The following is a 27968-nucleotide window of genomic DNA, read 5'->3' as shown; positions in this document are numbered from 1 at the left end:
CCTTTTGTTGGCAAACGCTTTTCAGTGTGTGTATGTGCTATATAAGTCATGATGACTGAAGCCAGGAGCAGGGAAATTAGAAGTGAACTGTTTAGTAACTTTTTGGATTTAAAGGTATTACCTCCAGGGGGCACTGTATAATCACATCTGGGCACCATGACTTTTTGGTTAACTACTGCAAATGGTCACAGAATGCTGCCACTTTTTTGGCCTGTGCTGTTGCTGTCATGATCTCGAGCCTAACTGACCAGTTTGCAGAATAAGTAAAACTTACATAAGAACTTCTTAATGCCGGTGAGCAGGCTGATTCAGATATATTTTGTGTAAGTTTATTTTTTCCCCAATGCTTCCAAATTCATCAGTTGAATTAGTCTGGTGAACAAATGCCTCGATACGTAACTGCTCTTTGGCCGAGCCTTCTTATAGCAACACAGCTTTCGCAGAGCTTTGGTTATAGTGAAATTGCTGGCTCCTTCTCTCTTAAAAGAAGAGCAGAATTGTTTTTCCCTTTACAGATTGGGAGCCTGTCATCATGACTGGGCTTTTGACATATGGTAATACTTCCAGCTTTTCTGACATGCAAACAGTCCCAGTAAGTGGAGGCCCAGTGCCTCCATCCATATGTTTATATTTATTTCTGTTTGAGGTCTTCCGCTCGCCCCCCTCCTTCTGTGATCATATGCTGGAGATGGTGCTGATTTTGCTCTCTGCAGGCTCTGGGATGGTGTAATCTGAGAGATGACCCCTATGTTGCACGCCAGGAGGTCAATGCTTGGGTCCAGATTGAAATGGCTGTCTGCTTCTGTCCCTCTGGGGTGGAGGCGGGGGAGGAAGATCAGTGTATCCACCGCATCCTTACAGTATGGTTTTCTTTTTCCCCAACTGTCAGCCCCTTGGGAAGCAGAAGAATGTTGATGCGAGCGGTCAGAGTCTTGCAGTTTGGTGGACCTGATGTACTGAAAGTCTCCTCAGATGTTCCAGTTCTTAATCCAGAGGACAATCAGGTGGAACTGATTAGCATTTTCTGTAATTATCTTATGTCTACGTAATCTTTAATAGACAAATTGGTTCAGTGTCTAGAGGAAACCACTGTCTCGGTGCCCTTCACTTGTCAGGATTCATTTTGTTCAGATTGACTTGATAAGATCCGACGTAACTGTCTCCTCAGTAAATGAAAATAAAATGAAGGGTAGACCTGTGAAGACATTGTGTGATAAAATAGTTGCACTGTTTTAATTAAATGCATCTGCAATACAAAGAGCACAGCAACATTTCTTCACTGTGCCATCTTAGAGAAGATATTTTGAACCCTGTGGTGTATAGTGAAGGTTCTAATGCTATTCTGGCACTTTGATCATTGCATGCAACATACCAAATCAGTTCAAGTGTAACCTCGCACTTTTTTACTTTTAGGTTTTAATTAAAGTCCATGCTTGTGGCATAAACCCAGTGGAGACATATGTTCGGTCTGGGTCATTCGCAATAAAACCAGCTTTACCTTACACTCCTGGATCTGACGTGGCAGGAGTGATTGAACGCACCGGAAAAGGAGTTGCTGCATTCAAGGTAACGTTAAAGCCATTCTGATTTTATATGTTGCACCTGAATGTAGAGCTGCAGACGATGGTGACCCTGACTCAGACGGTGAGACACGCTGATCTCTAATTGCAAGACTGGAGGAAGAAAGCTCTAGCATAAGGACCTACCTCCTGTATCTGAATTTGTCACGCTTCTTGAGCGTGGATTTGGAAAAGTGAGTAATTCAGTCCAAATTGGACATTTTCTTTGGCATATGGATAAATTTGAAAATGGCAACTAATTCCGACTTCTTAAAGAAGTGCCCATACAAGCTGCTTTTTTTTTTTTTAAAGATAAAAATTCAATTAATAAGTGTTTGCTGTTGTGATTATTAGTTAACACTAATGAGAATAGTGCAGGAATTTGTTGTCTTCAGCACCATGAAAATGAACACCAAAGGTTTGTTGAAGGAGTCCAAACAAGACACATGTGTTATGTCTGGGTTTTTATTTTATTTTTTTCAGAAACTGTTTATTATGGTATTAATGCAGGGTAAATATAGCCAGGTCACACTGCAGGGAAGCAGCAGAAGATTAAAGCAACTCTTGAATGCAAAGGATTTTTTTTCTTTTTCTTTTTAACGTAACAAACCCCCCCCCCCCCCCCCCCCCCCCCCCCCACCACCACCACCACCACCCAACCCTCAGGGAGAACTGTGGCTAAATACAACAACCCATGGTGCAATATAGCAGAGCAGGAATAACAGTGGAAGAACAAACAACCTAATCCCGCCGTCAGTGAAGCGTTGATGCACTGGACCAATCAGTATATGTATCCCAGATTCTGTGAAAATTCACCAATCTGCCAGTTCACATAACTGTTAATTTAGTCATCTAGTAAATGTAGTCCAGTTTGCGAAGTACTTTAGGGATCGCCGGCATCGTTGGCTGCTTCCATGCCGCTGCAATGGTCAGCTTACCAGCCACAAACAGATGAATAGCCAATTTATGAGAATCTTTTTTGATTTCCTCAAGGCTGAAAGTGTAACAAACAATGACCAGTTTTAAGTGGATATCTGAGTTTAAGCCTACCCTGGAAGATCTGTAATATTTCTGTCCAAAACTGTTGAGCTAGAGGGCAGGACCACCAAATATGATACATATCCCCTTCTGCTCCACAGTGATGTCAACATTGGCCTGACCCATAGCTAAAAACACGCAACAGGCGTTGTGGTGTATAGTACCAGTGATATCATATCTTATACCCATTTTTAATAAGATTAGCATAAACCGACACCTTAAACAGATATTTGAAGCACTTTTCCCATTGATCAAATTGATAATCGAATCCCAAAGCTGTCTCCCATTTAGCAATATAATGGCAGGCAGGCTCTTCCAAACACAATAAAGCTAAATATAATCGTGAGATACAACCCCGCCCTTTGCCCTCCCTCATGGCCCGCTCAAGGTACGTCTCATTCAGATTTAACGCTTCCATAGTTCGTCTATAGAGAGAATCTCTAAGTTGGTGGTATTGGAACTCATGATGGGCAGGTATACCGTATTCTTCTGCCACTCCTCAAAAGTAACAAACTCCCCCTCTGTCCACACCTTGTTCAGATTATATACCCCCCGTTGTTCCTAATGGCAGCAGAGCATGGCCACCTGCCCTGCTTGAAACCCTGGGACAAAGCAAATTGCCATCTGTAAAAAGTACCGTTGCCTAGGGAAGAACTGATGTCTCGCCCCACTCCAAATCAACAGAGGATGGCAGAGGAGGGGCTCTATGCAATATGCTAAGGAGCTGAGGTTTAGGGAGCCATTCAACTGTCCAAAGGGGCATTGGATCCAGCCATGCCTGCTCTAGAGCTACCCAGGCTTTGTGGGAGTGCGAACCCCAATCTCTTAGTATACACAAGGTACCGCTTGATAACAGAAAAATAAATTAGGTACTCCCATGCCTCCCTTCAGCCTGGCCTGAAAAAATATTGCTTTACGCATCTGTGGAGGGCATTTTTTTCCAAATGAAAGAAAACACCTTGCGCTGCAACTTAAAGAAATTTTGGGTAGAGGGAGTGGCAGAGCCATAAATAAATAGAAAAGCTTGGGCAAAGCCATTGTTTTCAAAGCTGCGATCCTGCCCATCTAAGAGAGCCCAAATCCCTCCCATTTCTCTTAATCGGCAAACAACTCTTTCAGCTTTGAGGGATAATTAGCTGTATGTAAGTCAGTGTTTGTTTTTGTGATATTAATACCTAGGTAGTAGATAAAATAGTAGGAGGCCCAGCGAAAGGGAAATCACATTCGTAAGGTCGTCTCCTGGCTAGGATCAAAAGTTATATTCCGTATCTCCGATTTATTCATATTCACTTTAAAGCCCGACACAGAGCCTTAATGGTACAGCTCTTGTACAAGTCCTACCAGAGACCTAGGGGATCTGTAAAAGTCATTGCATAAGTATTGCCATACTGAGACAGACCAAAGGTCCCTCAAGCCCAGCATCCTGTTTCCAACAGTGGCCAATCCAGGTCACAAGTACTTGGCAAGATCCCAAAAATTAACACACACTTATCAGTTGAACATAAAGAGTCATGCAGTTAGTAAAAGGTATATTTTAAAGTAGGGGGAAGTCTCATAAGTCGCTAGGGTTGCCGTTTCTGTAATACCCGTATTTTGCGACAGTTGTAATCATCGACATCCCCTACCACCCTCCTTAATTGACTTTTATTGATATTTTTACTTTTTATCTTAGTTTTAACTTTTTTTCTATAAAAAGATTACCCTTAGTATAGTTGTACTAATACTGCATACTCAAGGGAGCTTTATTCATGAACGGTTTGTCAATTTGACAAGTAACGCTGTAAATGTATAGATAGCTCAACTTAGCTTTAAATATGCTGTGCGGGACTCATTTTTGTTTTCCATTCCTTTCCTAATAATACCTGACATTCTATTTGCTTTCTTAGCCGCCGCCGCACACTGAGCAGAGGGTTTCAACATATCATCAATAATGATGCCTAGATCCCTTTTCTGGTCGGTGACTCCTAATGTGGAACCTTGCATTACGTAGCTATAATTTGGGTTCCTCCTTGCATCACTTTGCACTTGCTCACATTAAACATCATCTGCCATTTGGATTCCCAGTCTTCCAGGTTCGTAAGCTTCTCTTGTAATTTTTCACAATCCTCTTGTGATTTAACAACTTTGAATAATCTTGTATCGTCAGCAAATTTAATTACCTCACTAGTTACTCCCATCTCTAGATCATTTATGAATATGTTAAAAAGCAGCAGTCCCAGTACGGACCCCTGTGGAACCCTACTATCTACCCTTCTCCATTGAGAATGTCCTTCTCCATTTAACCTTACTCTCTGTTTTTCTATCTTTTAACCAGTTACCGGTTATCCCATGACTCTCCCGTTTCCTCTGGAGTCTTTCATGAGATACTTTGTCGTATACCTTTTGAAAATCCAGATACACAATATTGACCGAATCACCTTTATCCTTAATGTTTGTTCACCCCTTTAAAGAAATGTAGTAGATTGGTGAGGCAAGAATTCCCTTCACTGAATCCATGCTGGCTTTGTTTCATTAATCCACGCTTATGAATATGCTCTTTAATTTTGTTCCTTATCATAATAATGTCTACCATTTTGCCCTGCACCAATGTCAGGCTCACGGGTCTATAATTTCCCGGATCACCTCTGGAACCTTTTTTAAAAAATCGGCGTCAATATTGTCCACCCTCCATCTTCCAGTACCATACTTGATTTTAAAGATAAATTACATATTACTAACAATAGTTCTGCAAGTTCATTTTTCAATTCTATCAGTGCTCTGGGATGAATACCATCTGGTCCAGGCAATTTGCTACTCTTCAATTTGTCAAATTGCCCCATTACATCTATAAGGTTTACAAAGATCTGATTCAGTTTCTCCTACTCGTCAGCATTGAATGCTGTTTCTCGCACCGGTATCTCGCCCACTTCTTCCTCGGTGAAGACCGAAGCAAAGAATTCATTTAATTTCTCCGCTATGGTCTTTTCTTCCCTGAGTGTCCCTTTTACCCCTCGGTCATTTAGCGGTCTAATTGATTCTTTTGCCAGCTTCTTGCTTGTAATATACCTAAAAATGTTTTTACTATGTTTTTGCCTCCAACGCAATCTTCTTTTCAAAGTTTGTCTTTGCTTTCCTTATCAGTGCTTTGCTTTTGACTTGCCATTCTTTAAGCTGTTTCTTATTATTTTCAGTCAGATCCTTCTTCCATTTTATGAAGTATTTTTCTTTTAGCTGTAATAGCTACCTCCACCTCACTTTTTAACCATGCAGGCTGTCGTTTGGCCTTCCTTCCTCCAATTTTAATACATGGAATATAACTGGCCTGGGCTTCCAGGATGGTGTTGTTGAACAGCATCCATGCCTAATGACCTTTGCATCTGCTCCTCTTTTTTTTTTTTTTTTTTTTCTTTTCACTGTTCTCATTTTATCACAGCATTCAACTTTCAAAAAGGAGACTAACTTATTAGATTTCCTGTGTATACTTACTCCAGAGCTTATATCAAATCCGATCATGTTATGATCACTATTAGCAAGTGGCCCTAGCACCATTACCTCCTGTACCAGATCATGTGCTGTACTAAGGACTAAGTTTAGAATTGTTTCTTCTCTTGTTGGCTCCTGAACCAGCTGTTCCATAAAGCAGTCCTTGATTTTGTTAAGGTATTTTGCCTCTCTAGCATGCTTTGATATTACATTTTCCCAGTCAGTAGTGGGGTAATTGAAATCACCCATTATTAGGAATAAAATGGATCCTCTGGCAGATAACATGGGGTCTTTTACTAAAGATTAGCACTTTACTCGGGTAAGGGGCAGAACAGACACCACTTAGAAATTTTGCAGGGAAATCATCTTATTTTATAGAAAACTTAAAATTGGCCCTTGCTGGCAGACTGAGTGCAGGGGCTCTTAACGGGGGATAATATAAGAGATTTGAGTGTGTAGAACAAAGTCAGTTCTTATGAAATTAGTCGATTATATACATGCTTGAAAAGAGGGCACAGAGAAGTCAAGAGTGCTTACTTTTATATGATATATGTGTAGGCCTCCCTGAGGGTGGAGAATAAGCCAATCCAGGCACATAGGCACATGTTTTATAACATTTATGTGCCCATTCTTGCTGACACCTACATGCACATAATTACTTCTGTCTCGTAGTGAGCAGGAATGTATGCAGTTACTTTACTGGGGTAATTTTATAAAGATGTTAGAAAATAGGTACAACACGTGTGCTTCTGTGTCTTGACAGCCTAGGTCTCTGTTATAAAATTAACGTCTTTAGCTCAGTGCACATTCCCGTTAAAGCTATTAGAAGATTTTAGCTGAAATTTGTATCTTCTTCCACTAGAAAGGTGACCGTGTTTTTACCATTGGTACCATCACTGGGGGCTATGCAGAATATACAACTGCCTCGGTCGACACAGTTTACCCCCTGCCGGATAAGCTGAGTTTCAAGCAAGGAGCTGCCATTGGTATCCCCTATTTCACTGCCTACCGAGCACTCTTCAACAAGTAAGCTGTTCTGACAAATTGTTGTTCTATATAGTATAGACACCACCTTTCCTATTCCTGGCCTGTGGGAAAGAGTCCTGGCTGTCCCTGGAGTTCTCTCACACTGGGCTGTGGACAGTCTTCAGCACAGAAGTTCACATAATGGCTAGGTTTTTGGGGTGAATGGAGGAAGGAGAGAGGAATGGGGGGAAAAAAATCCTAGTAGTTGTGAATGAAGCTCATGTGGGGTAATTCTACAAAGTGGGCTCCAGATGTGCACATAAATGACCAGAATACCAGCATATATGCAAGTATGTGTGCACACATTCGCTTAAATGCAAGACTCTGTCTATAACTACGCACATATGTCCAATAGTAGAGTTTGGCCAGAGCATGGGTGGGGCGCAGTCTCACATTTGTAACTTGTAGAATAGTATAAGCTATGTGCATGCATCCTGAATCTAGACGCTTGCATTCACACCAGCTCTAGGACTGGCATAAGTACTCCTGCCTAAGTGTATAGGTATATATACCTGTTTACGCACTGTTCTGTAAAATGAGTCCTCGATGTCCACACCCAGTCTGGTTTTCAGGATTTCCACAATGAATATTTGACATCTATTTGCATGCAACAGAAGCAGTGAATACAAATAGATTGCCATATCTCAAAAAAGATATAGCAGAATTAGAGGTTCAAAGAAGAGCAACCAAAAGGGGATGGAACTCCTCCCGTATGAGGAAAGGCTAAAGAGGTTAGGGTTCTTCAGCTTGGATAAGAGATAGCCGAGGGGGGATATGATTGAGGTCTACAAAATTCTGAGTGGTGTAGAATGGGGAGCAAATCAATTTAAAAAAAAAACAAAAAAAAAAAAACTTTTTCATGAAGTACAAAGACTAGGGGACACTCAATGAAGTTATATGGAAATACTTTTAAAATAAATAGGATGAAATATTTTTTCACTCAATAATTAAGCTGTGGAACTTGTTGCCAGAGGATGTGATAACAGCAGTTAGCATATCTGGGTTTAAAAATGTTTTGGACAGGTTCCTGAAGGAAATGTCCATAGTCTATTGAGATGGACATGGGGAAAGCCACTGCTTGTCCCTGGGTTTGATAGCATGAATCTTGCTACCATTTGGGATTCTGCCAGATGCTTGTGACCTGGTTTGGCCACTGTTGGAAACAGGATACTGGGCTAGATGGACCATTAGTCTGACCAGTATGGCTATTTTTATGTTCTTATGTTCATACGTATTCATTGTGGAAATCCTGAAACCCAGGCTGGGTTGTGTACCTTGAGGACTGGACTGAAGAACTCTTGCTATAAAGGAAAGTAGACCCACTATTAGAAAAAATTGCTCCCATAGTGCCCAAAGCCCAGGTGGGGGCTCTGGACTAGAAGTCCTTGAAATGACTAGAAATTGGACTAGAAAAATGATATTTAAATATATATCTTTTTAATGTGACAATTTTCTTGACAGAACAGAAATATCCTTTATACTGTAGAGATCATGACATAAACATTACTTATTCCCATGTTTTGTGTTTTAGCAGCAGTGCCTTGGATGGGTGAAACAGTTGGCATAAATAATTGCAAGTTAACCTAAAAGTATTTCTTCCCTCTTAAACTGGCTTGTTCACTGGGTTTTATTTTGTAACATATATGCATATTAAAAAATCCAAGCAATCACTAGCTTCTGATAAATCCCAGCTCCTGAGGTTGGTCTGTCTGTCTGCATACGGAGGCTTTCACGTCACCATTCACCCAGAGCGGCCCATATAATATGTAGACCATGCTGCTTCTGCCCACAGAAATACAGGCCTATACCTTGCCAAGGATGGGTCGGAATGAGTGGCATATAGACCTTGGAACATGCACCAAGGCCTGTAGTTTTAGCTGAGGAAATTAGCTTTCCATTTGGATATATCAGGTTTTTGGCACCATTGCTAAGTTTCTGAAGGAAAACCTGAGCGGAGGAGTGGCCTAGTGGTTAGGGTGGTGCACTTTGGTCCTGGGGAACTGAGGAACTGAGTTCGATTCCTGGCACAGGCAGCTCCTTGTGACTCTGGGCAAGTCACTTAACCCTCCATTGCCCCCCGCATTGAGCCTGCCATGAGTGGGAAAGCGCGGGGTACAAATGTAACAAAAAAAAAAAAAAAAGACTAGGAAAAGCCTACAATGAATTCCACTATAATGCAAAGGCTGATTCTGCCAACAGTGGTATTTAAAAAATAAAAAAAAAATGTCACTCCGTTTAGCATGCTGAACAGTAATATGACACATGGCATTTTATGTACTGATTTAATGGCTCTTGTATTGTAAACCACCAGGATGCCAAAATGCTATCAAACCTTGGTGCCCAAAGAATGATGACAATAGTCCACAGATAAATGAAGCCAGTGTTTTAAACAAACTAAAAGATTAAAAACAATAAAAAGAAGGCAAAATCTGAAAAATAGCCTAGAAAGTTAAGAATATTTTTTCTCCTACATGATTGTCTGTCAGTATCTTATTAGCCATGATCCCTAATGATAGAGACATGTTTGTCTTCATGCTCTTTCCCACTTGTACTGAACCCCCCAATATATAGTAAACATAGTAGATGACGGCAGAAAAAGGCCTGCACGGTCCATCCAGTCTGCCCAAGAAGATAAATTCATATTTGCTACTTTTTTTATTTGTACTGTCCTCTTCAGTGCACAGACCGTATAAGTCTGGCCAGGCCTATCCCCGCCTCCCAACCACCAGCTCTGGCACAGACCGTATAAGTCTGCCCAGCACTATCCCTTATGCTTAAATGCAGGTCGGGATTAAGGCATAGGCAAACTAGGCATGTGCCCAGGGCTCAAATGTTTAGGAGAGGCCTTCTCAAATGTACTAATTCAGTGGCTCTCAAGGTAAAGTTTTGTCCTGGCAGAAAAAAGATTGTGTGTGGTGGGGGGGGGCACCACTGTTCTCAAGTCTGTTCTCCCTAACTCCTGTGCATTATCCTTCAGCTGGCAAGAGAAGTCAGTGAGCAGTACTTTACTCCTGGCAGAATTCTGCGCAACGCAGAATTTGTGCAGAATTGCCCAGCCGTGCAGGATTTACTTTTTTCGCACAGAATGTGGAATCAGCCAATGAGCGCAGCTGCATCAGAAGTCACATAATCCACTGGCGCGTGCCTGTGGGACCTCCTTATGTAGCGCACTCGGAGGGAGAGAGTAGATAGTGCTGTCCGCCAGCAGCCCTTGACATCATGTGGCACTGCTGAAGAGGTGGTAATGGAAATGTTTTAAAACTCACACGGTCCTACTGCGGGAACGGAGACTACAATTTATCCCACGGTAATGGGGATAATTAGAAAGGCTGGCTGCCGTGCCCCCTGAGCCTCGATGGGCCTTCCCCGGGCACCCTAGTCTTTCCTGCCCGTTGCTGCATCTTCAAAATGGCCGCCAAAACTTCAAGCGGCAATCTTGTGAGGCTGCCGCATGAAGTCTTGGTGGCAATTTTGAAGAACCGGGCACTGGGCAGGAAAGAGTGGGGCTCTTTTCTGCCCCAAAGAATTACTCTCTGTGTGTCTCTGCATCTTCTCCTGCATTTTACCGTTGAGTACAGGGGTGGAGAGAGGGCTGGAAAAAGTGGAAGGTATCAGTATAGGGAGGGGGCTATAAGGTGGATGAAGTGGAAGGGAATTGGGACTTGATATACTGCCTTTCTGTGGCTTTTGCAACTACATTCAAAGTGGTTTACATAGAGGCATATTTTCAAAGCACTTAGCCTTCCAAAGTTCCATAGAAACCTATGGAACTTTGGAAGGCTAAGGGCTTTGAAAATATGCCTCATAGTATATACAGGTACTTATTTGTACCTGGTGCCATGGAGGATTAAGTGACTTGCCCAGAGTCGCAAGGAGCAGCAGTGGGAATCGATCCCAGTTCCCCAGGATCAAAGTCCTCTGCACTAACCACTAGGCTGAAGTATGGTTGCAGGGAGAGGGGCTGGGAAAATATGGGTGATGTGTGTACAGGGGGAGCCTAGAAAAAAGGTAGATTGAGACTGAGGGGCTGGAAAAGGTGTATGGAGTGTGGGTTGCAGGGAGGGGGATAATTTAAAAAAAAAAAAAAAAAAAAGGTGGCTGGAGTTGGGGGGGCGGGAATTAGGTGGATAAGGTGTGTGTGTATGTGTGCGCCATGTGAATGGGGTGGAAGTCTACATGAAAAAGTGCATGGGAAACTGCAGTGGAGAGGTATTTCATGCCTAGGTGAGATGCCAACCCTTATAATAGGGGAATTCTGCATTAAAAAATTACAAATAAAGTATGCAGGATTTTGCAAAATTTGCAAATTTTGTGTGCAGCATTCCGCCATGAGTATCACTTCTTACCTGCTGCTTCCTCTGTGGTCGGGGGGGGGGGCATTGTGGCAGTTAAAATTTATGTATATTTCATTGGGGGGGATGTGCTTCTTTGCCTAGGGTCCTCCAAGAGTTAATCCTGTCCTATTTCTGTATTGCAAATAGGTCCTTGTTTGCGCTCTTTATGCTTGGTTCTGTAATGCGGTATTGTACTGTACAGAATGTAATCCTACCTGAAATGCGTCTTTGCGTTGTATGAGTCCTCATATGTGACATGTAGGACAGCAGATGAATCATTTCTGGGTCTTTTCTTCTTGTGTTCTAGAGCTCGTGCTAAATCAGGAGAACGTGTGCTGGTGCATGGGGCAAGTGGAGGTGTAAGTATTTTGAAAAATTACCAATAATAGGGTCGACTGCACTATTCCCATGTAGAACTAATGTACAAAACTCAACCCACATTTTCCTTAATCGTTTAGGTGTATTCGTCCAAATTTGTGAATCACTGTATTCCAGTCTAGACATTGCTGTGCATTCACTAGCAATACATTATCAGCTTCAGTCTCATTTGGCTGATTTCATACTTAGACATGCACTTGGCTCTAGTAAATTTTCACAGAGGCCACTTTTTACGAGCATAACTCTCAAAGGTCCCCTTTTACAAAGCTGCGCTAGCAGCTGTTAGTGCGGTAATGCTAACACAGCCCATTCACTTTCAGTGGGCTGTGTTGGCATTGCCACTCGGCAGCTGCTAGTGCAACTTTGTAAAAGGGGGCCAAAGTTAGGAGCATAAATCCTTTGACTGTCTGGCCCTGTTTGTTCAATGTTATGTATATATTCAATCAGCCTGTGCACTTGGATATATGTGCATGACGTTAAATGGATAACTTACTCCTCAAAAGGAATACTGCTATTCATATCCAAGTTTATTTATTTATTACATTTGTATCCCACCTTTCCCCACTTATTAGTAGGCTCAAAGTGGCTTACATAGTTCCGGAGAGGTGGTTACAGACTCCAGTGTAAGTTTCCAAATTTATTCCAATTTTGATATCCTGTTCTTTAACAAACATATATATGAAATCAATTGAAAGAGGAGAAAAGGAATCCATATTCAGTAAAGATTAAAACATTAAGGAGTCCTTTTACCAAACTGCGGTAAAAAGTGGCCTTAGTGCACCCTTATAGAGGTCTTTCCCGCACGCTAAGGCCATTTTACATTCACCGGATAATGGCCAATTATCCTGTTTTTTGAATTAATGGCCATGAGCTACTTTTGCCATTAGCTTGCAGCCATTACACCTATTTTGTAGCAGGGGCGTATCTGGACTTCGCCATTAGGGGGGGGTCCAGAGCCGAGGTGAGGGGGCACATTTTAGCCCCCCACCCACCATTGCTGCCGCCTGCCCGCCATTGCCGCCACCAGAACCACCTCCAACAACTGTGGCCCGCCCACTGCCGACCCCCCCGCCCGCCGTCGCCATGCCGTCTGCTACCTTTGCTGGCGGAGGACCCAACCCCCACCAGCCAGTCTTCTTGCTTCGTTTGGTTTCTGGGTCTGTCTGACGTCCTGCACATACAACGTGCAGGACGTCAGACTCGCAGAAACAGATCAAAGCCCTGCAGATCGCAAGGCTTCATTCTGTTTCTGTGAGTCTGACGTCCTGCATGTTGTGTACGTGCAGGACGTCAGACAGACTCAGAAACCAAACGAAGCAAGAAGACTTCGGCTGGCGGGGGTTGGGGTCCCCTGCCAGCAAAGGTAGCAGACGGCAGGTTGACGGCCGGGGGGGTTGAGAGGGTCGATGGCAGGGGGTCCAGGGCCAAATCTACGGGGGCCCCCGGCCCCCGTGGCCCCATAGCAGCTACGCCCCTGTTTTGTAGTTGGTAAGGGCTCATGCCCTAATCCTGTGCTAATCAGTTGTGTGATAATGTAGATGTGCTAACTGATTAGTACAGAAACACCCACTCTCCACTTCATATGCCCCCTCCCAAAAAAATGTAAAAATATTTTTTAGTGTATGGTTTGTGCATGCAGATCCAAAGCTTATCGTAAGATTCCTGAGCTTTTTCCACGGTAAGTCATTTTAACTTGTGGTAAGTACACTAGTGCTTACCGCAGCTTAGTAAAAGGACCCCTAAAAGATTACAAAAAATTCAAAATATTTCCAAATCAGACTCTAGACCGGTGATGGCGTACCTATGGCACGCTTGCCAGAGAGGACAAGCGGCGCCCTCTCTGTTGGCACGCGCACCGCCGGTCGCCTCACCTGATACTTTCAGCCCTCCCACCCACCCGGCGTCAAGCATTCCTCCCTCCCTCCCTCCGAACCCGAAGAAATTTAAAAGTCTTCCCTTGTCTGAGTAGGCGGCGTCAGCATCAGCAGTAGCAGCGAAAACTGTGCTGCTGGTTCGGTGCATCTTCAGCCTTCCGTCTCTCAAGCTCTCTGGTCCCGCCCTCATTTCCTGTTAGGGCAGGACCAGAGAGCTTGAGAGACGGAAGGCTGAAAACGCGCCGAACCAGCAGCACGCTTTTCGCTGCTACTGCTGATGCTGACGCCGCCTATTCGGACAAGGGAAGACTTTTTTAAATTTCTTCGGGTTTGGAGGGAGGGAGGGATGGCGGGCTGGTGCCGGGAGGGAGGGAGGAATGCTTGACGCCGGGTGGGAGGGAGGGAGGGAGCCTTGGTGCACGCCGGGAGGGAGGGAGGCCTGGTGCTTGGGTGGGAGTGAGGCCTGGTGCTTGGGTGGGAGTGCTGGGTGGGTGGGAGGGAGGCTGGCCTGCCTAGTGCTTGCCTGATTCTTGGGTGGGAGTGCTGGGTGGGTGCATGGCCTGGTGCTTGGTGGGTGGCAGGCCTGGTGCTTGGGTGGGAGGCCTGGGTGGGTGCATGGCCTGGTGCTTGGCTGGGAGGGAGGGAGGCCTGGTGCTTGGGAGGGAGGGAGGCTTGGTGCTGGGTGGGAGGGAGGCCTGCCGCTGGGAGGGCAGGGGGGAGAGGAGGGCAGGGGAGAGTGGAGGGTGGCTGGACATGGGTGGCTGGAGGGGAGAGGAGGGTTGCTGGACATGGATGGAGGGCAAGAAATGAAGAAGAAAGGAGGAAAGTAAAGAAATAAATGGAAAGGAAGCCCTGGAAACGGAGTTAAGAGAACAGATAGAGAGCAGCAGAAACAGCGACTAGGACCAATATGGATAGAAAAACAAAATCACCAGACAACAAAGGTAGAAAAAAAATCATTTTATTTTCATTTTAGTGTTTGGAATATGTCCAATTTGAGAATTTTACATCTGCTGTCTTATTTTGCACTGGGTATACGGGAGCTGTAATAACTTACAGAAATGCTTTATAATGAAAGAAAATCATGTTGTTTTTTTCTCCTACACTAGTATAATATTTTCAATGATGTCTGTTTATATGCGTCATGGCTGGTGTAAGGGGGAGTGGCTATTATAGGGGTGGAGTCATATGTGGTGACCCTGCCCATAATGAGTACCGGTACTTCGTGATGAGTAATTAGATTTTGGGTTGCTGTTTGGGCACTCGATCTCTGAAAGGTTCGCCATCACTGCTCTAGACTGTCTTCAAAGTGTCCAATGCCAGGCGGAAGGCAGTTAGCCTTCAGTCAAAGGCATCTCGCAAAAGAAAAGTCTTTAGGCCCTCTTTGAATGTAACATGATTTTTCTAAACATAGTTGTGATGGAAGAGCGCTTCAAAGCAATGGAACAATATCACTAAAAATACAGCTTCAGACAAAGTCATACCAAATTTGTCCAAAAAGGTCTTTTACTAAGCTGCGGTTGCGTTTTTAGCTCGTGATAGAAATCAGCTGCAGTAAATGCCGAGATGCCTGTTATATTTCTGTGGGTGTCTCGGCGTTTTCCACCAGCTTATTTCTACCATGAGTTAAGAACGCTGGCGCGGCTTAGTGAAAGATTCCCTAAATGAAGAAATTGCCAGTTGATTGAGTTGTGAAGATTGGAGCATGTGTGTTGGAGAGTAATAGAATCAGGAAATGCGCTAAATATAAGGGAATCCCTGAATTATGAATTTTATGGGTAAGGACAGTGTTTTTTTTTTTTTTTATGCGATTCTATGATGAACTGAAAGACAGTGTTCCAGACAAAGTAGGAAACTGACACGATCAAATCTTTTGGATCCTGTAGTTAGTTTTACTATCATGTTTTGGATAAGTTGTAACCTATGGGGCTTATTTTCAAAACAAAAAAAAAAGTCCAAGTTGTGATTTTCGACACCTCGATTTTAGACTGTTTGCTCCACAGTTCATCCAAATTTCAAGGGGGTGTGTTTTCAGGGGTACCAAAAGATAAATGTTTTTTCTGCAACAATGGAACAAAATTAAGGCGTTTTTGGCTAGATCTATTTCAGTTACGTGTGACCAGAAGGTGCCCTAAATGACTAAAAGACTACTGGAGGGATTAAGGCATAACCCCCTTTGCTCCTTCAGTGGTCGCTGACTCCCTCCCAGCCCACTAATATGTGACAGAGACAGTACATACTGGGCTCCATGACAGCTTCAGATATGATGACCATTCCTTTTAGAACAGCAAGCAGATCCCAGGAATAGCCTAGTGGTCAGTGCAATGGACTGTAGAGAAGGGGACTCAGGCCCACATCCCACTTTAACTGGTACACTTGTGGAATGTGTGTGAGCCCTCCAAAAAACACCAAATACCTACTATACCTATATATAGGTGACACCTGCAGGCATAAGGGCTATTGTAGTGGCGTACATTTGGGTACAGAGGATTTTTTGGGGTTTTGGAGGGTTCCCATACAATATAATGGGGTAACAGTGAGAGATGCACCTAGAACCTTTTACATGAAGTCCACCGCAGTGTCTGTTAGGATGCCCCACTGCTCTGCTGGGATGTCTGTGTGGCCAGTCTACTAAGAATGCTGGACCCCCATACAGCTCAATGGCTTATTTTTTTTGCGTTTTTCCCTCTGACATTTTTTTTTGTGTGTGAAAATGGCCCTAAAAGATAGACGTTTTTGCCCTCAGTGAGTCTAACAAATGGCCATTTTCAAAATAAAAAGTTGGAGGTATTTTGGTTACTTTGAAAAATGGCCTTGTTCATTACTGGATTTTTGGATGTTTTTCGAATCAGATTTAGACATCATATCGAAAGTGCCCCTCCATGTGTTTTCTTACTAGGATAATTCTTAATTGTACATCACATTGAACCCTTATTTTAAGGGAAAAAGCAATTAATAAGAGCAGTATTGATAATTCAAGACCACATAAGATATAGCTGAGAATGATGTATTGCAGTATTCAGGTGGTGTTAATATTGCAGTTCTGTTTTTAATTTCTTTTTGTGAAAGATTAATGGCCTATTTACAACATAAACAGAAGTCTTCAGGCCAAGTGGAGTGGAGGAGTGGCCTAGTGGTTAGGGTGGTGGACTTTGGTCCTGGGGAACTGAGGAACTGAGTTTGATTCCCACTTCAGGCACAGGCAGCTCCTTGTGACTCTGCAAGTCACTTAACCCTCCATTGCCCCATGTGAGCCGCATTGAGCCTGCCATGAGTGGGAAAGCATGGGGTACAAATGTAACAAAAAATAAAAATAAAATAATTACTGAGTCTCCAAATCACTCCGTCAATTGAACTAGTTTCTTTAGGGTGGGAGGTATTTGTGATACACGCCTTCCCCTGCTCTAAGAGCCTGATATAATAAAGGCAGTAAGCTTTAGGCAGAGCATAGCACATGGCAGTGCACACATAGTAGAGCCTTTCCACTTAAACTGTACACAAATAAAGGCATTAGCTAGTATTTCTCCATGTGGAGAGCTGCACACAAGTCCCAAAGCCCTAATGTGTGTGTGTGTGTGTGTGTGTGTGTGTGTGTGTTAAAAAAAAAAAAAAAAAAAAAAATATATATATATATATATATATATTTTACTGCTGGGGATTGAACTCAAATCTGGCATGGAGTAAAACGTTAGTTCACGTTTCTGGTGGCTTGCATTAGTGAAAGTTGCTATTCCAGTTTCTCTCATGATTTACCTGCAGTTCTGGATCACCTATTTTTTGTGGGGGAAGGGGCTAGAAATAGACATAGAAAGAGAGGGACAACAGAGACCGGGGCAGTGATGGATGAGGTGGATTGTGCAGCCCCCACTCAAGCCATCGGGTGGTGCTATAGGCAGTGCATATTTCAAACAAGGACAACACTGCTGGGATTCCTAGAAACAGCTGTGGTGTGCTGCTGCATGGTTAACTCCAGGGTGATTTTGTGCCTATACTAGAAAGATATTTGAAGCGATAGCGATCCTCTCATAGTTCATAGGCGTGCCGTAGCTGGGCTGGTGAAGCTATTCAGCACTTTACATTTTCTGGCCAGCAGATCATTCCAGAATATAGTGTGTATTAGTTGCAGAATGGACTAGTTCTTCTTTTCCAGACATTTCATCCAGGTCCTCCTTCCCATGACAAAATGTGTCTAGGACTACATCTGGTATTTCCGGGCAGTGGGCACAGTAGCAGGAACCAGAAGCATGGTGTTTTTAAAATATGTGCTGGTATATCTTTTTATACAAATAAACCATGATAAAGATACACATTCAAACATTTGTGGGATAAACATAGAGGATTTTGTCACAGAATGCCTAGCCACCCGCTTGGGGTTACCCCACAGCCACTTAGAGGGTCTATCCCCAGCACAATTCGGGTCCGCCTGCACCTGCCGCTTGTGCTCTACACTAGCGCCCTCTTCCCACCAACTGGGTCACAACCGCCTCTGGGCGAGTTTTCCACGCTTAAATTATCCCCAGTGATTTCTAGGTTACTGGAACCACACTCCCAGTGGTCCCACAGTTCCCAGAAAGCACTTGTAGACCCAACACACATACCACCTGGATTCTTTATCTGTCCAGAGAGGCAATAAACTGAAACTTGTCTCATATTTACATGAAAGGTACGCTGCTTTCTGTTTTGAGAGTCCATAGATATAACATAGTTTGTATCATTCAGGCACATTATGACCCTGAAAGGTCCTGCCCAATTAGCTTGAAGCTTATTCTGATATACTGGGACTAAAGCAAGCACCTGCTAGTCTTCATAAAACTGTCTATTTTGGGTCTTACAATCATACCAGGTCTTTTGCTTAGTCTGGGCTGCCTGCAAGTTATCTCTGATAAAGCCCACAAGTTCTTCTAATCTCTGCTGCATATTAACTACATATAGAATATTCAATTACAAGAGTGTCAGAGGTGTCAACTTTCCCACCCAGTGTTCTCTGATTAGGTCAAGGGGCCCTTTCACCCTCAGGCCATAAAGCAGCTCAAATGGGTAGAACCGTGTAGTCTTCTGAGGTACTTCTGTATATACAAACTGTAGGTAGGGTAAGTATTTTTTCCTGTCATGGTCTGTTTCTATGAAACTCTTTAACATATGCTTTAATGTCCCATTAATTCTCTCCACCAACCCATTAGTTTCAGGGTGATATGGGGTGGTATGTACAGATTTCACGCCACAGTGTTTCATTCCACAGTGTGCCCACAGATTCTGGATTAACTCGGACATTAATTGTGTCCCTTGGTGTGAAAGTATTTCTCGTGATTATCTAACCCGGGAAAAGTTTTCTAACAGGTCAGTGACAATTTTCTCAGATTCTATGGAAACTAAGGCTGCCACTTCAGGATATCTGGTAGCAAAGTCCACCACTGTCAATACATATATTTCCTAGTCCGGCTAGGGACAGCTAGAGGCCCCACTATATCCAGAGCTGTTTTCTCGAAGGGCTCACTGATAATGGGTAAAGGTTTCAAGGGATCTGGGGTGATCTTGTGTCTTACCCACTCTTTGGCATGCATCACAGGTTCGACCGTAGTCAGCTACAGCTCGAGATACTCCTGGCCAGTAGAAGTTCTGGGTCAGTCTATTGCACGTGCGTGTCATCCCTGTAGTAGTTGTTCTGTGTATGCCCTGGGCACTATAAGCTGCTTGTCTGCTGTCCAGGCCCTCTCTGTACAACAAGCCCCCTTTTCATAGGATATGATCTTTGCCAGTCTCACTGGTTGGTTGACCAGCCCTCTTCCTCAGGGCTTCCAGGTCAGAGTGCTGTGCTTCCTGAAAAGCATGTCTCTGTCCTATATCAGTATCCATATCTGGAAGGGTCTTTGCTGGTGACTCTGACAAATCAGGGTCATCTGTCTGATCAATAGGTGTGTCAGTTAAGTCAGGCCCTGGTCACCTTGAACTGGTGCTGCTAGAAGCAATGGAGTTCCTCCTCCTACTGTTTGGTCAGCTGGTTTCACCTGGACTGGCTCAGGATCTGGAACTAGAGAGGTGATCTCTGCTGCTTCTGCTTGTTATGCTGCCCTGGCCTGACTGAGTCACCATAGAGCAAATGCTGACTCTTGCTATCAAGGGTGTAATGTTCATTGGACCCATGTCAATCCTACACAGCATTGGTACCGGCATGTTTTTCATTATGCCTACTTCTGTGAATCCAGGCTTGGTACCCCAATCCAGGAATACTTGAGCAGTGGGTACAGTCTCTCTGGATCCATTGGCTAACACTATCTCCGCAGTGCACCCTGGAAGAATAGCATCTTTTGGCAGTAGCTCTGGTCGTAACAACGTCATGCTAGAACCAGTGCCTACAAACCCTGCCAGCTGGGTCTGATTCACAGTTACTGGGGTGCTGTAGTGCTGTGGAAACCCATCTGCTTCCTTGCTTGATGAATGACCAGTATCATTTTGTACTGCAGCAACTGTGTGGGCTTCCTCCATGGGACTGGAACCACCCACGAAAACCGCCAGCTTTAGTGCAGGAACTGAAAAGCGCTTTGCTGCAGGCTTGGGATTATCTGGGCAATCCACTTTGAAATGTCGTATATGCCCACACTGGTAACAAAGACATTCATGCCTGAAGTCTTTATGTTTTGGGGGAACACTGGAGGGTTTGCTGACAATCTCTGAGTTTGCAGGATTTTTTTTTTTATTACATTTGTACCCCGCGCTTTCCCACTCATGGCAGGCTCAATGCGGCTTACATGGGGCAATGGAGGGTTAAGTGACTTGCCTAGAGTCACAAGGAGCTGCCTGTGCCTGAAGTGGGAATTGAACTCAGTTCCTCAGTTCCCCAGGACCAAAGTCCACCACCCTAACCACTAGGCCCTGGCTGCCCTTAGATATTGGCTGCTGCGGATATGGACGGCTTCTCTTTGCCGATCAGGGATGGTTAGGCATGAAGATGTCAGTCAACTCAGCTGCCTTCTCTGGAGTAAGGGGCTGTTGATCTTGGGACATGTTCCCTCACCTCTGGACGACAACGCTGAAGAAACTGCTTCAGGACCATCAGGTTTTCACAGTCCTCCAGGGTTTTAACTTCAGCTTCACTGAGCCACTGCTGGTGCTGGTATCTTAGCTGGATTACATACTCGCTGTGAGTGTCATCTGCCCCCTTTTGCAAAGTCCAGAACTTTTGTCTGTAGGTCTTGGAGGGTAATAGCGTTGGAGGGTAATAGCGTAACGGTTCACCAAAGCTTTGCGCACCTCCTCAAATTGGGAGCCCGTCTCCATGGACAGTCCTTGGAATGCCTCAAATGCTCTACCAGTGAGCTTTCTTCCCAGATAGCGCACCCAGTCTTTCTGAGGAATCTCATTGAGGTGGCAAATTTTCTCAAAAGCAGTTAGATGGCCATCAATGTCACCTCGGGTATCATCAAACTGTGAAAACAAATTGGGCCCGATCCGGGCTGTGGATCCTGCCTTGGGCCTTGGCGCAGGGGTTGGGCTGGAGCTTTGGATACGAGCCATTTCCTTTTCCATCTTTAATTTCCCGCTCCTCACGCTACTGTTCCCCCTCCTCTTGCCACTGCTGGAATTCACTGTCTTCATGCCTCTGCTGGTCTAGCCGCTGTTTTTCTTCCTGTTCCTCTCGCTGCTGCCGCTCTTCCCATTTTGCCTCAGCTGCACCTGGTCTAGCTGCTCTAACATGTAGGTCTGCTGGACCTCAGCTTCTTTGGCATCTGGCCCTGCTAACGCATGGGCCTCTGCCCACAAGGGGTCCACGCTTACCCCTGGAGGACTCTGCACAGGTCGGTCCTGCTGCCCCTCCTTACTGAGGCCATCTGGATGCTCTTCTGTTAGGTCAGGCATATCCAGTGTCTGAGGTCTGCTACCAGTTGCCATCAGCATGCTGCTAATCTCCTAACACTACCAAAAAAAAAACCTGAACGAGAAAGGGACCCTGTTACTGCTGAACTTGTTCACTGCTCTGTGTCTGGAGGTTACAGATAAAAAAAACACCTCTGAACCTCTCAGTGGATGGTGACTCTCACGCCACACATTGAGCCTGACAATCCCACTGCTGCCACAAAAAAGAGGAGAACTAAAGGTCTGTCTTGAAATGCCTAGCCACCCACCTGGGCTTACCCTGAGGCCACTTAGAGGTTCTATCCCCAGAACAACTTGGCTCTGCCTGCACCTGCTGCTTGTGCTCTACACTAGCATCGTCCTCCCACCAACTGAGTCACAACCGCCTCTGGGTAAGTCTCCTGCTCTCAAATTATCCCCAGTGATTTCTAGGTTACTGGAGCCACACTCCCATTGGTCCCACAGTTCCCAGAAAGCACTCGCACCATCCATCACACACAAACCATCAGGATTCTTTATCAGTCCAGGCAAAGAGGCAATAAACTGAAACTTGTTTATTGTCTAAAAAATTGAACAATGAGCAGAAAATGTGCTATCAGCAAACAATAACAGGTAACTGAAATATGGATCAATTATAACACTGATTAAACATTTGTATACTTTCTGAAAAGTATCTGGGAAGATCAGGACATATAGTTGCTCACAAGTTATCAAATGTAACTGTTTACTGGGCCTTAGCAAAGCGCTCTGTCTCTCTCGTCTTCCTGGCTAAAACCGGAGCAAAAGCCAGTATTCTCCAAATGAAAATGAGCTCTTGGGCCAATTGGAGCCCAGAACAAGAAAATTTCAAAAATATACTGTTTCTTGCTTCCTGTTTGTGTTAAACTAAAGAGAGAACTTTTTTTTCTCTCTCTGTAACAGCATTACAGCAAAGAAACACCATCTGCTGGCCAAATAGGGGAAATACACTTCAGGACATAATTAATGCAGGAAGATATCCAATACATTTTACAGGCTTAAAACACGCTGTTTCTTCACAGATCTCAACTAGCAAGAGGATAGAATCTAAATGTAGTGCTCTTCCACCCAATGCAAAAAAATTAAATGACTTTTTGCACCCCATAAAAAGCACGGCAAGGGGAGGTGGTAACCTGCACATAGCAGTTGCAACCTGTACTGGACAGACTGACTGGACCACACTTGTCTTTTTCTGCAGTCATTTACTATGTTACTATAATATGAAAGAATCATGATTTATTTGTATGATCTGTATGCTTAAAAAGAATGTGACATGCCCACAGATCTATGACTTAAAACTCTAAAAACTGGGCGTGCAAGTGGCAGATGAAGTTCAATGTTGACAAGTGCAAAGTGATGCATGTGGGTAAGAGGAACCCGAATTATAGCTACGTCTTGCAAGGTTCCGCGTTAGGAGTTACGGATCAAGAAAGGGATCTGGGTGTCGTCGTCGATGATACGCTGAAACCTTCTGCTCAGTGTGCTGCTGCGGCTAGGAAAGCGAATAGAATGTTGGGTGTTATTAGGAAGGGTATGGAGTCCAGGTGTGCGGATGTTATAATGCCGTTGTATCGCTCCATGGTGCGACCGCACCTGGAGTATTGTGTTCAGTACTGGTCTCCGTATCTCAAAAAAGATATAGTAGAATTGGAAAAGGTACAGCGAAGGGCGACGAAAATGATAGTGGGGATGGGACGACTTTCCTATGAAGAGAGGCTGAGAAGGCTAGGGCTTTTCAGCTTGGAGAAGAGACGGCTGAGGGGAGATATGATAGAAGTGTATAAAATAATGAGTGGAATGGATCGGGTGGATGTGAAGCGACTGTTCACGCTATCCAAAAATACTAGGACTAGAGGGCATGAGTTGAAGCTACAGTGTGGTAAATTTAAAACGAATCGGAGAAAATTTTTCTTCACCCAACGTGTAATTAGACTCTGGAATTCGTTGCCGGAGAACGTGGTACGGGCGGTTAGCTTGACGGAGTTTAAAAAGGGGTTAGATAGATTCCTAAAGGACAAGTCCATAGACCGCTATTAAATGGACTGGAAAAATTCCTCATTTTTAGGTATAACTTGTCTGGAATGTTTTTACGTTTGGGGAGCGTGCCAGGTGCCCTTGACCTGGATTGGCCACTGTCGGTGACAGGATGCTGGGCTAGATGGACCTTTGGTCTTTCCCAGTATGGCACTACTTATGTACTTATGTACTTATGTGCTGGAATCATGCACACAAATTAATATGCATAAAAATTCACTTTTCTAAGCAAAAATATATGAAGGCTCTCTATCTTTTTGCTGTGTTTCAGTTTTACACGTAGAACCCAATGCATAAAAACTGCAGCGACTGTACCAGATTTACAGTATGTTCACTGTGACTTGTATACAATTAGTTTACTGCTTAGGTTCTATAAGTTGGATGTGCAAATAGCTGGAATCTGACCTTTTTAGTTTACAAGTTTTTTTTTTTGTTAACGGACATGTCAGTGGTCTTAAGTGGCTTAATACTCTTTCAGAGTCTCACAGCTCAATTTCTGTTCTGGCTCTCATTTAGGAGATATTATTTAAAGCTTTTGTTGTTTGATAATTGCCTTCTCCTACCCCGTATGCCAGTGTTCTTCAATGCAAAGCCCGAGGGCCAAAGGTGGCCCCCTTTATCTTTTTTTTTTTTTTTTTTCTGCTACTCCCTCTCTACCCAGGCTCAGGGCAGAAAAAGGAAAGTGGTTTGGGGAAGAACCGCATGCTTGAAGGACAAGGCATTTCTCAATCGACAAAAGAGAATGCATTTAGAAAAACTCAGAACCTTGAGGATACCCCCCCCAATGAAGTTCGAAGGTGGGCTGGTTGGGAATGGATGTAATTGACACACAGTGATCAGCATTGTCGTGGCCCTGCTTGGGAAGATATTTTGCGGCTCTCCTTCAGCTCATTAGAATGCAAAGTGGCCCTAGCTTAAAAATTAATGAAGATTACGGCCATATGCTATTTCATGGTGCAAATACTCTCACTTGCCTTTAAAAAAATGGGTGGAATTGGGTCACAGAGGGACATCATACAATGTTTGAATTTTCAAATCACCTTGTGCATGTTGTTCTTGCTCCCATGCAGGTACAAAACAGGTAAATATAAGAGTACCCATGTTCTACATGCCACCCGATCTTTCAAAGGAAAGCTCCTTTCATAACCTGCCTGTAGGCTCTCTGTAGGGTTGCGTTCCTTATTCCGAAAGGATGGGCTCCATCTTAACCAGAGTGGGACCAGGCTGCTGGCATCTTAACCAGAGTGGGACCAGGCTGCTGGCATCGGCGTTTAAGAAGGAGATAGAGCAGCTTTTAAACTAGAAATGGGGGGAAGGCCGACAGTCGCTCAAAAGAGCATGGTTCGGGATAAGGTATCTTACAAAGATATCACCATAACAGGGAAGATAGAGTATCCTGATAGTGAGGTTGCAAAAGAGATTGTAGTAGATCGGGTATCTTTAAATAACAATAAAAATCAGACAAAAGATTGCCAATTAATACTGTCAAATACTAAGCATGATGTACTTAGGAACAACAAACATAGTTTGAAATGTCTATATGCGAATGCCAGGAGCCTAAGAAATAAGATGGGGGAGTTGGAATATATTGCACTAAATGAAAAATTAGATATAATAGGCATCTCTGAGACCTGGTGGAAGGAGGATAACCAGTGGGACACTGTCATACCGGGGTACAAATTATATCGTAGTGATAGGGTGAATCGGATTGGTGGAGGGGTAGCATTGTATATTAACGAGAGCCTTGAATCAAATAGATTGAAAATTCTGCAGGAAACAAAACACTCCTTGGAATCACTGTGGATTGAAATTCCATGTGTAAAGGGGAAAAGGATAGTGATAGGAGTGTACTACCGTCCGCCTGGCCAGGACGAACAGACGGATGCGGAAATGTTAAAGGAAATCAGGGACGCAAACAAACTGGGCAACACAATAATAATGGGGGATTTCAATTACCCGCATATAGACTGGGTTAATGTAACATCTGTACACGCAAGGGACATAGGATTTCTTGATGAAATCAAGGACAGCTTCATGGAACAGCTAGTTCAGGAGCCGACAAGAGAAGGAAAAATACTAGACTTAGTCCTTAGTGGTGCTCATGATCTAGTGCAGGGGGTAACGATACGAGGGCCGCTTGATAACAGTGATCATAATATGATCGGTTTTGATATTGGCATTGAAGGAAGTGAAACTAGGAAATCAAGTACGCTAGCGTTTAACTATAGAAAAGGTGATTACGACAAAATGAGAAAAATGGTGAAAAAAAGACTGAAAGGAGCAGCTCGCAGAGTAAAAAACTTGCATCAGGCGTGGATGCTGTTTAAAAACACCATCCTGGAGGTTCAGGACAAATATATTCCACGTATTAGAAAAAAGGGAAAAAAGACTAAACGTCAGCCGGCGTGGCTAAACAGTAAGATAAAGGAAATCATTAGAGCCAAAAAACAATCCTTCAGAAAGTGGAGAAGAGAACCAACTGAAAGTAACAGGATAGATCATAAGGAATGCCAAGCCAAATGCAAAGCGGAGATAAGGAGGGCAAAAAAGGACTTTGAGAAGAAATTAGCGTTGGAAGCAAAAATACATAGTAAAAATTTTTTAGATACATTAAAAGCAGGAAACCGGCCAAAGAGTCGGTTGGGCCGCTGGACGAAAATGGTGTTAAAGGGGCGATCAAGGAGGACAAAGCCGTAGCGGAGAAATTAAATGAATTCTTTGCTTCGGTCTTCACCGAGGAGGATTTGGGGGGGACACCGGTGCCGGAAAGAATATTTGAAGCGGGGGAGTCGGAGAAACTAAACAAATTCTCTGTAACCTTGGAGGATGTAATGGGTCAGTTCAGCAAGCTGAAGAGTAGTAAATCACCGGGACCTGATGGTATTCATCCCAGAGTATTAATAGAACTAAAAAATGAACTTGCGGAGCTACTGTTAGAAATATGCAATCTGTCCCTAAAATCGAGTGTAGTACCGGAAGACTGGAGGGTAGCCAATGTTACTCCGATTTTTAAGAAGGGTTCCAGAGGCGATCCGGGAAATTATAGACCGGTGAGTCTGACGTCGGTGCCGGCAAGATGGTGGAGGCTATTATTAAGAATAAAATTGCAGAGCATATACAAAAACATGGACTGATGAGACAAAGTCAGCACGGATTTAGTGAAGGGAAGTCTTGCCTCACCAATCTAATGCATTTTTTTGAGGGGGTAAGCAAACATGTGGACAATGGGGAGCCGGTTGATATTGTATATCTGGATTTTCAGAAGGCGTTTGACAAAGTGCCGCACGAAAGACTCCTGAAGAAATTGCAGAGTCATGGAATCGGAGGTAGGGTATTATTATGGATTAAGAACTGGTTGAAAGATAGGAAGCAGAGAGTAGGATTGCGTGGCCAGTATTCTCAGTGGAGGAGGGTAGTTAGTGGGGTCCCGCAGGGGTCTGTGCTGGGTCCGTTGCTTTTTAATGTATTTATAAATGACCTAGAGATGGGAATAACTAGTGAGGTAATTAAATTCGCCGATGACACAAAATTATTCAGGGTCGTCAAGTCGCAGGAGGAATGTGAACGATTACAGGAGGACCTTGCGAGACTGGGAGAATGGGCGTGCAAGTGGCAGATGAAGTTCAATGTTGACAAGTGCAAAGTGATGCATGTGGGTAAGAGGAACCCGAATTATAGCTACGTCTTGCAAGGTTCCGCGTTAGGAGTTACGGATCAAGAAAGGGATCTGGGTGTCGTCGTCGATGATACGCTGAAACCTTCTGCTCAGTGTGCTGCTGCGGCTAGGAAAGCGAATAGAATGTTGGGTGTTATTAGGAAGGGTATGGAGTCCAGGTGTGCGGATGTTATAATGCTGTTGTATCGCTCCATGGTGCGACCGCACCTGGAGTATTGTGTTCAGTACTGGTCTCCGTATCTCAAAAAAGATATAGTAGAATTGGAAAAGGTACAGCGAAGGGCGACGAAAATGATAGTGGGGATGGGACGACTTTCCTACGAAGAGAGGCTGAGAAGGCTAGGGCTTTTCAGCTTGGAGAAGAGACGGCTGAGGGGAGATATGATAGAAGTGTATAAAATAATGAGTGGAATGGATCGGGTGGATGTGAAGCGACTGTTCACGCTATCCAAAAATACTAGGACTAGAGGGCATGAGTTGAAGCTACAGTGTGGTAAATTTAAAACGAATCGGAGAAAATTTTTCTTCACCCAACGTGTAATTAGACTCTGGAATTCGTTGCCGGAGAACGTGGTACGGGCGGTTAGCTTGACGGAGTTTAAAAAGGGGTTAGATAGATTCCTAAAGGACAAGTCCATAGACCGCTATTAAATGGACTTGGAAAAATTCCGCATTTTTAGGTATAACTTGTCTGGAATGTTTTTACGTTTGGGGAGCG

At 43.9% G+C, this 27968-nt stretch overlaps 1 protein-coding gene across 1 annotated transcript in view; it reads left to right on the top strand.

Moving 5' to 3' along the window:
* The window catches only part of CRYZ (crystallin zeta), an 80678-nt gene that overhangs the window by 18977 nt on the left and 33733 nt on the right, over window positions 1-27968 (top strand). The window contains exons 2-5 of the mRNA XM_030207721.1: window positions 890-1004; window positions 1414-1566; window positions 6922-7085; window positions 11727-11778. Of these exons, the coding sequence (XP_030063581.1) occupies window positions 909-1004; window positions 1414-1566; window positions 6922-7085; window positions 11727-11778 (465 nt within the window). The 5' untranslated portion in view covers window positions 890-908. The remainder of the gene's footprint in view (window positions 1-889; window positions 1005-1413; window positions 1567-6921; window positions 7086-11726; window positions 11779-27968) is intronic.

The sequence above is a fragment of the Microcaecilia unicolor genome, chromosome 6 (genome assembly GCF_901765095.1).
Source record: "Microcaecilia unicolor chromosome 6, aMicUni1.1, whole genome shotgun sequence".
NCBI classification, from domain to species: domain Eukaryota; kingdom Metazoa; phylum Chordata; class Amphibia; order Gymnophiona; family Siphonopidae; genus Microcaecilia; species Microcaecilia unicolor.
The sequence above is the reverse complement of the archived record's forward strand: the minus strand, read 5'-3'. Positions and strand labels throughout refer to the sequence as shown.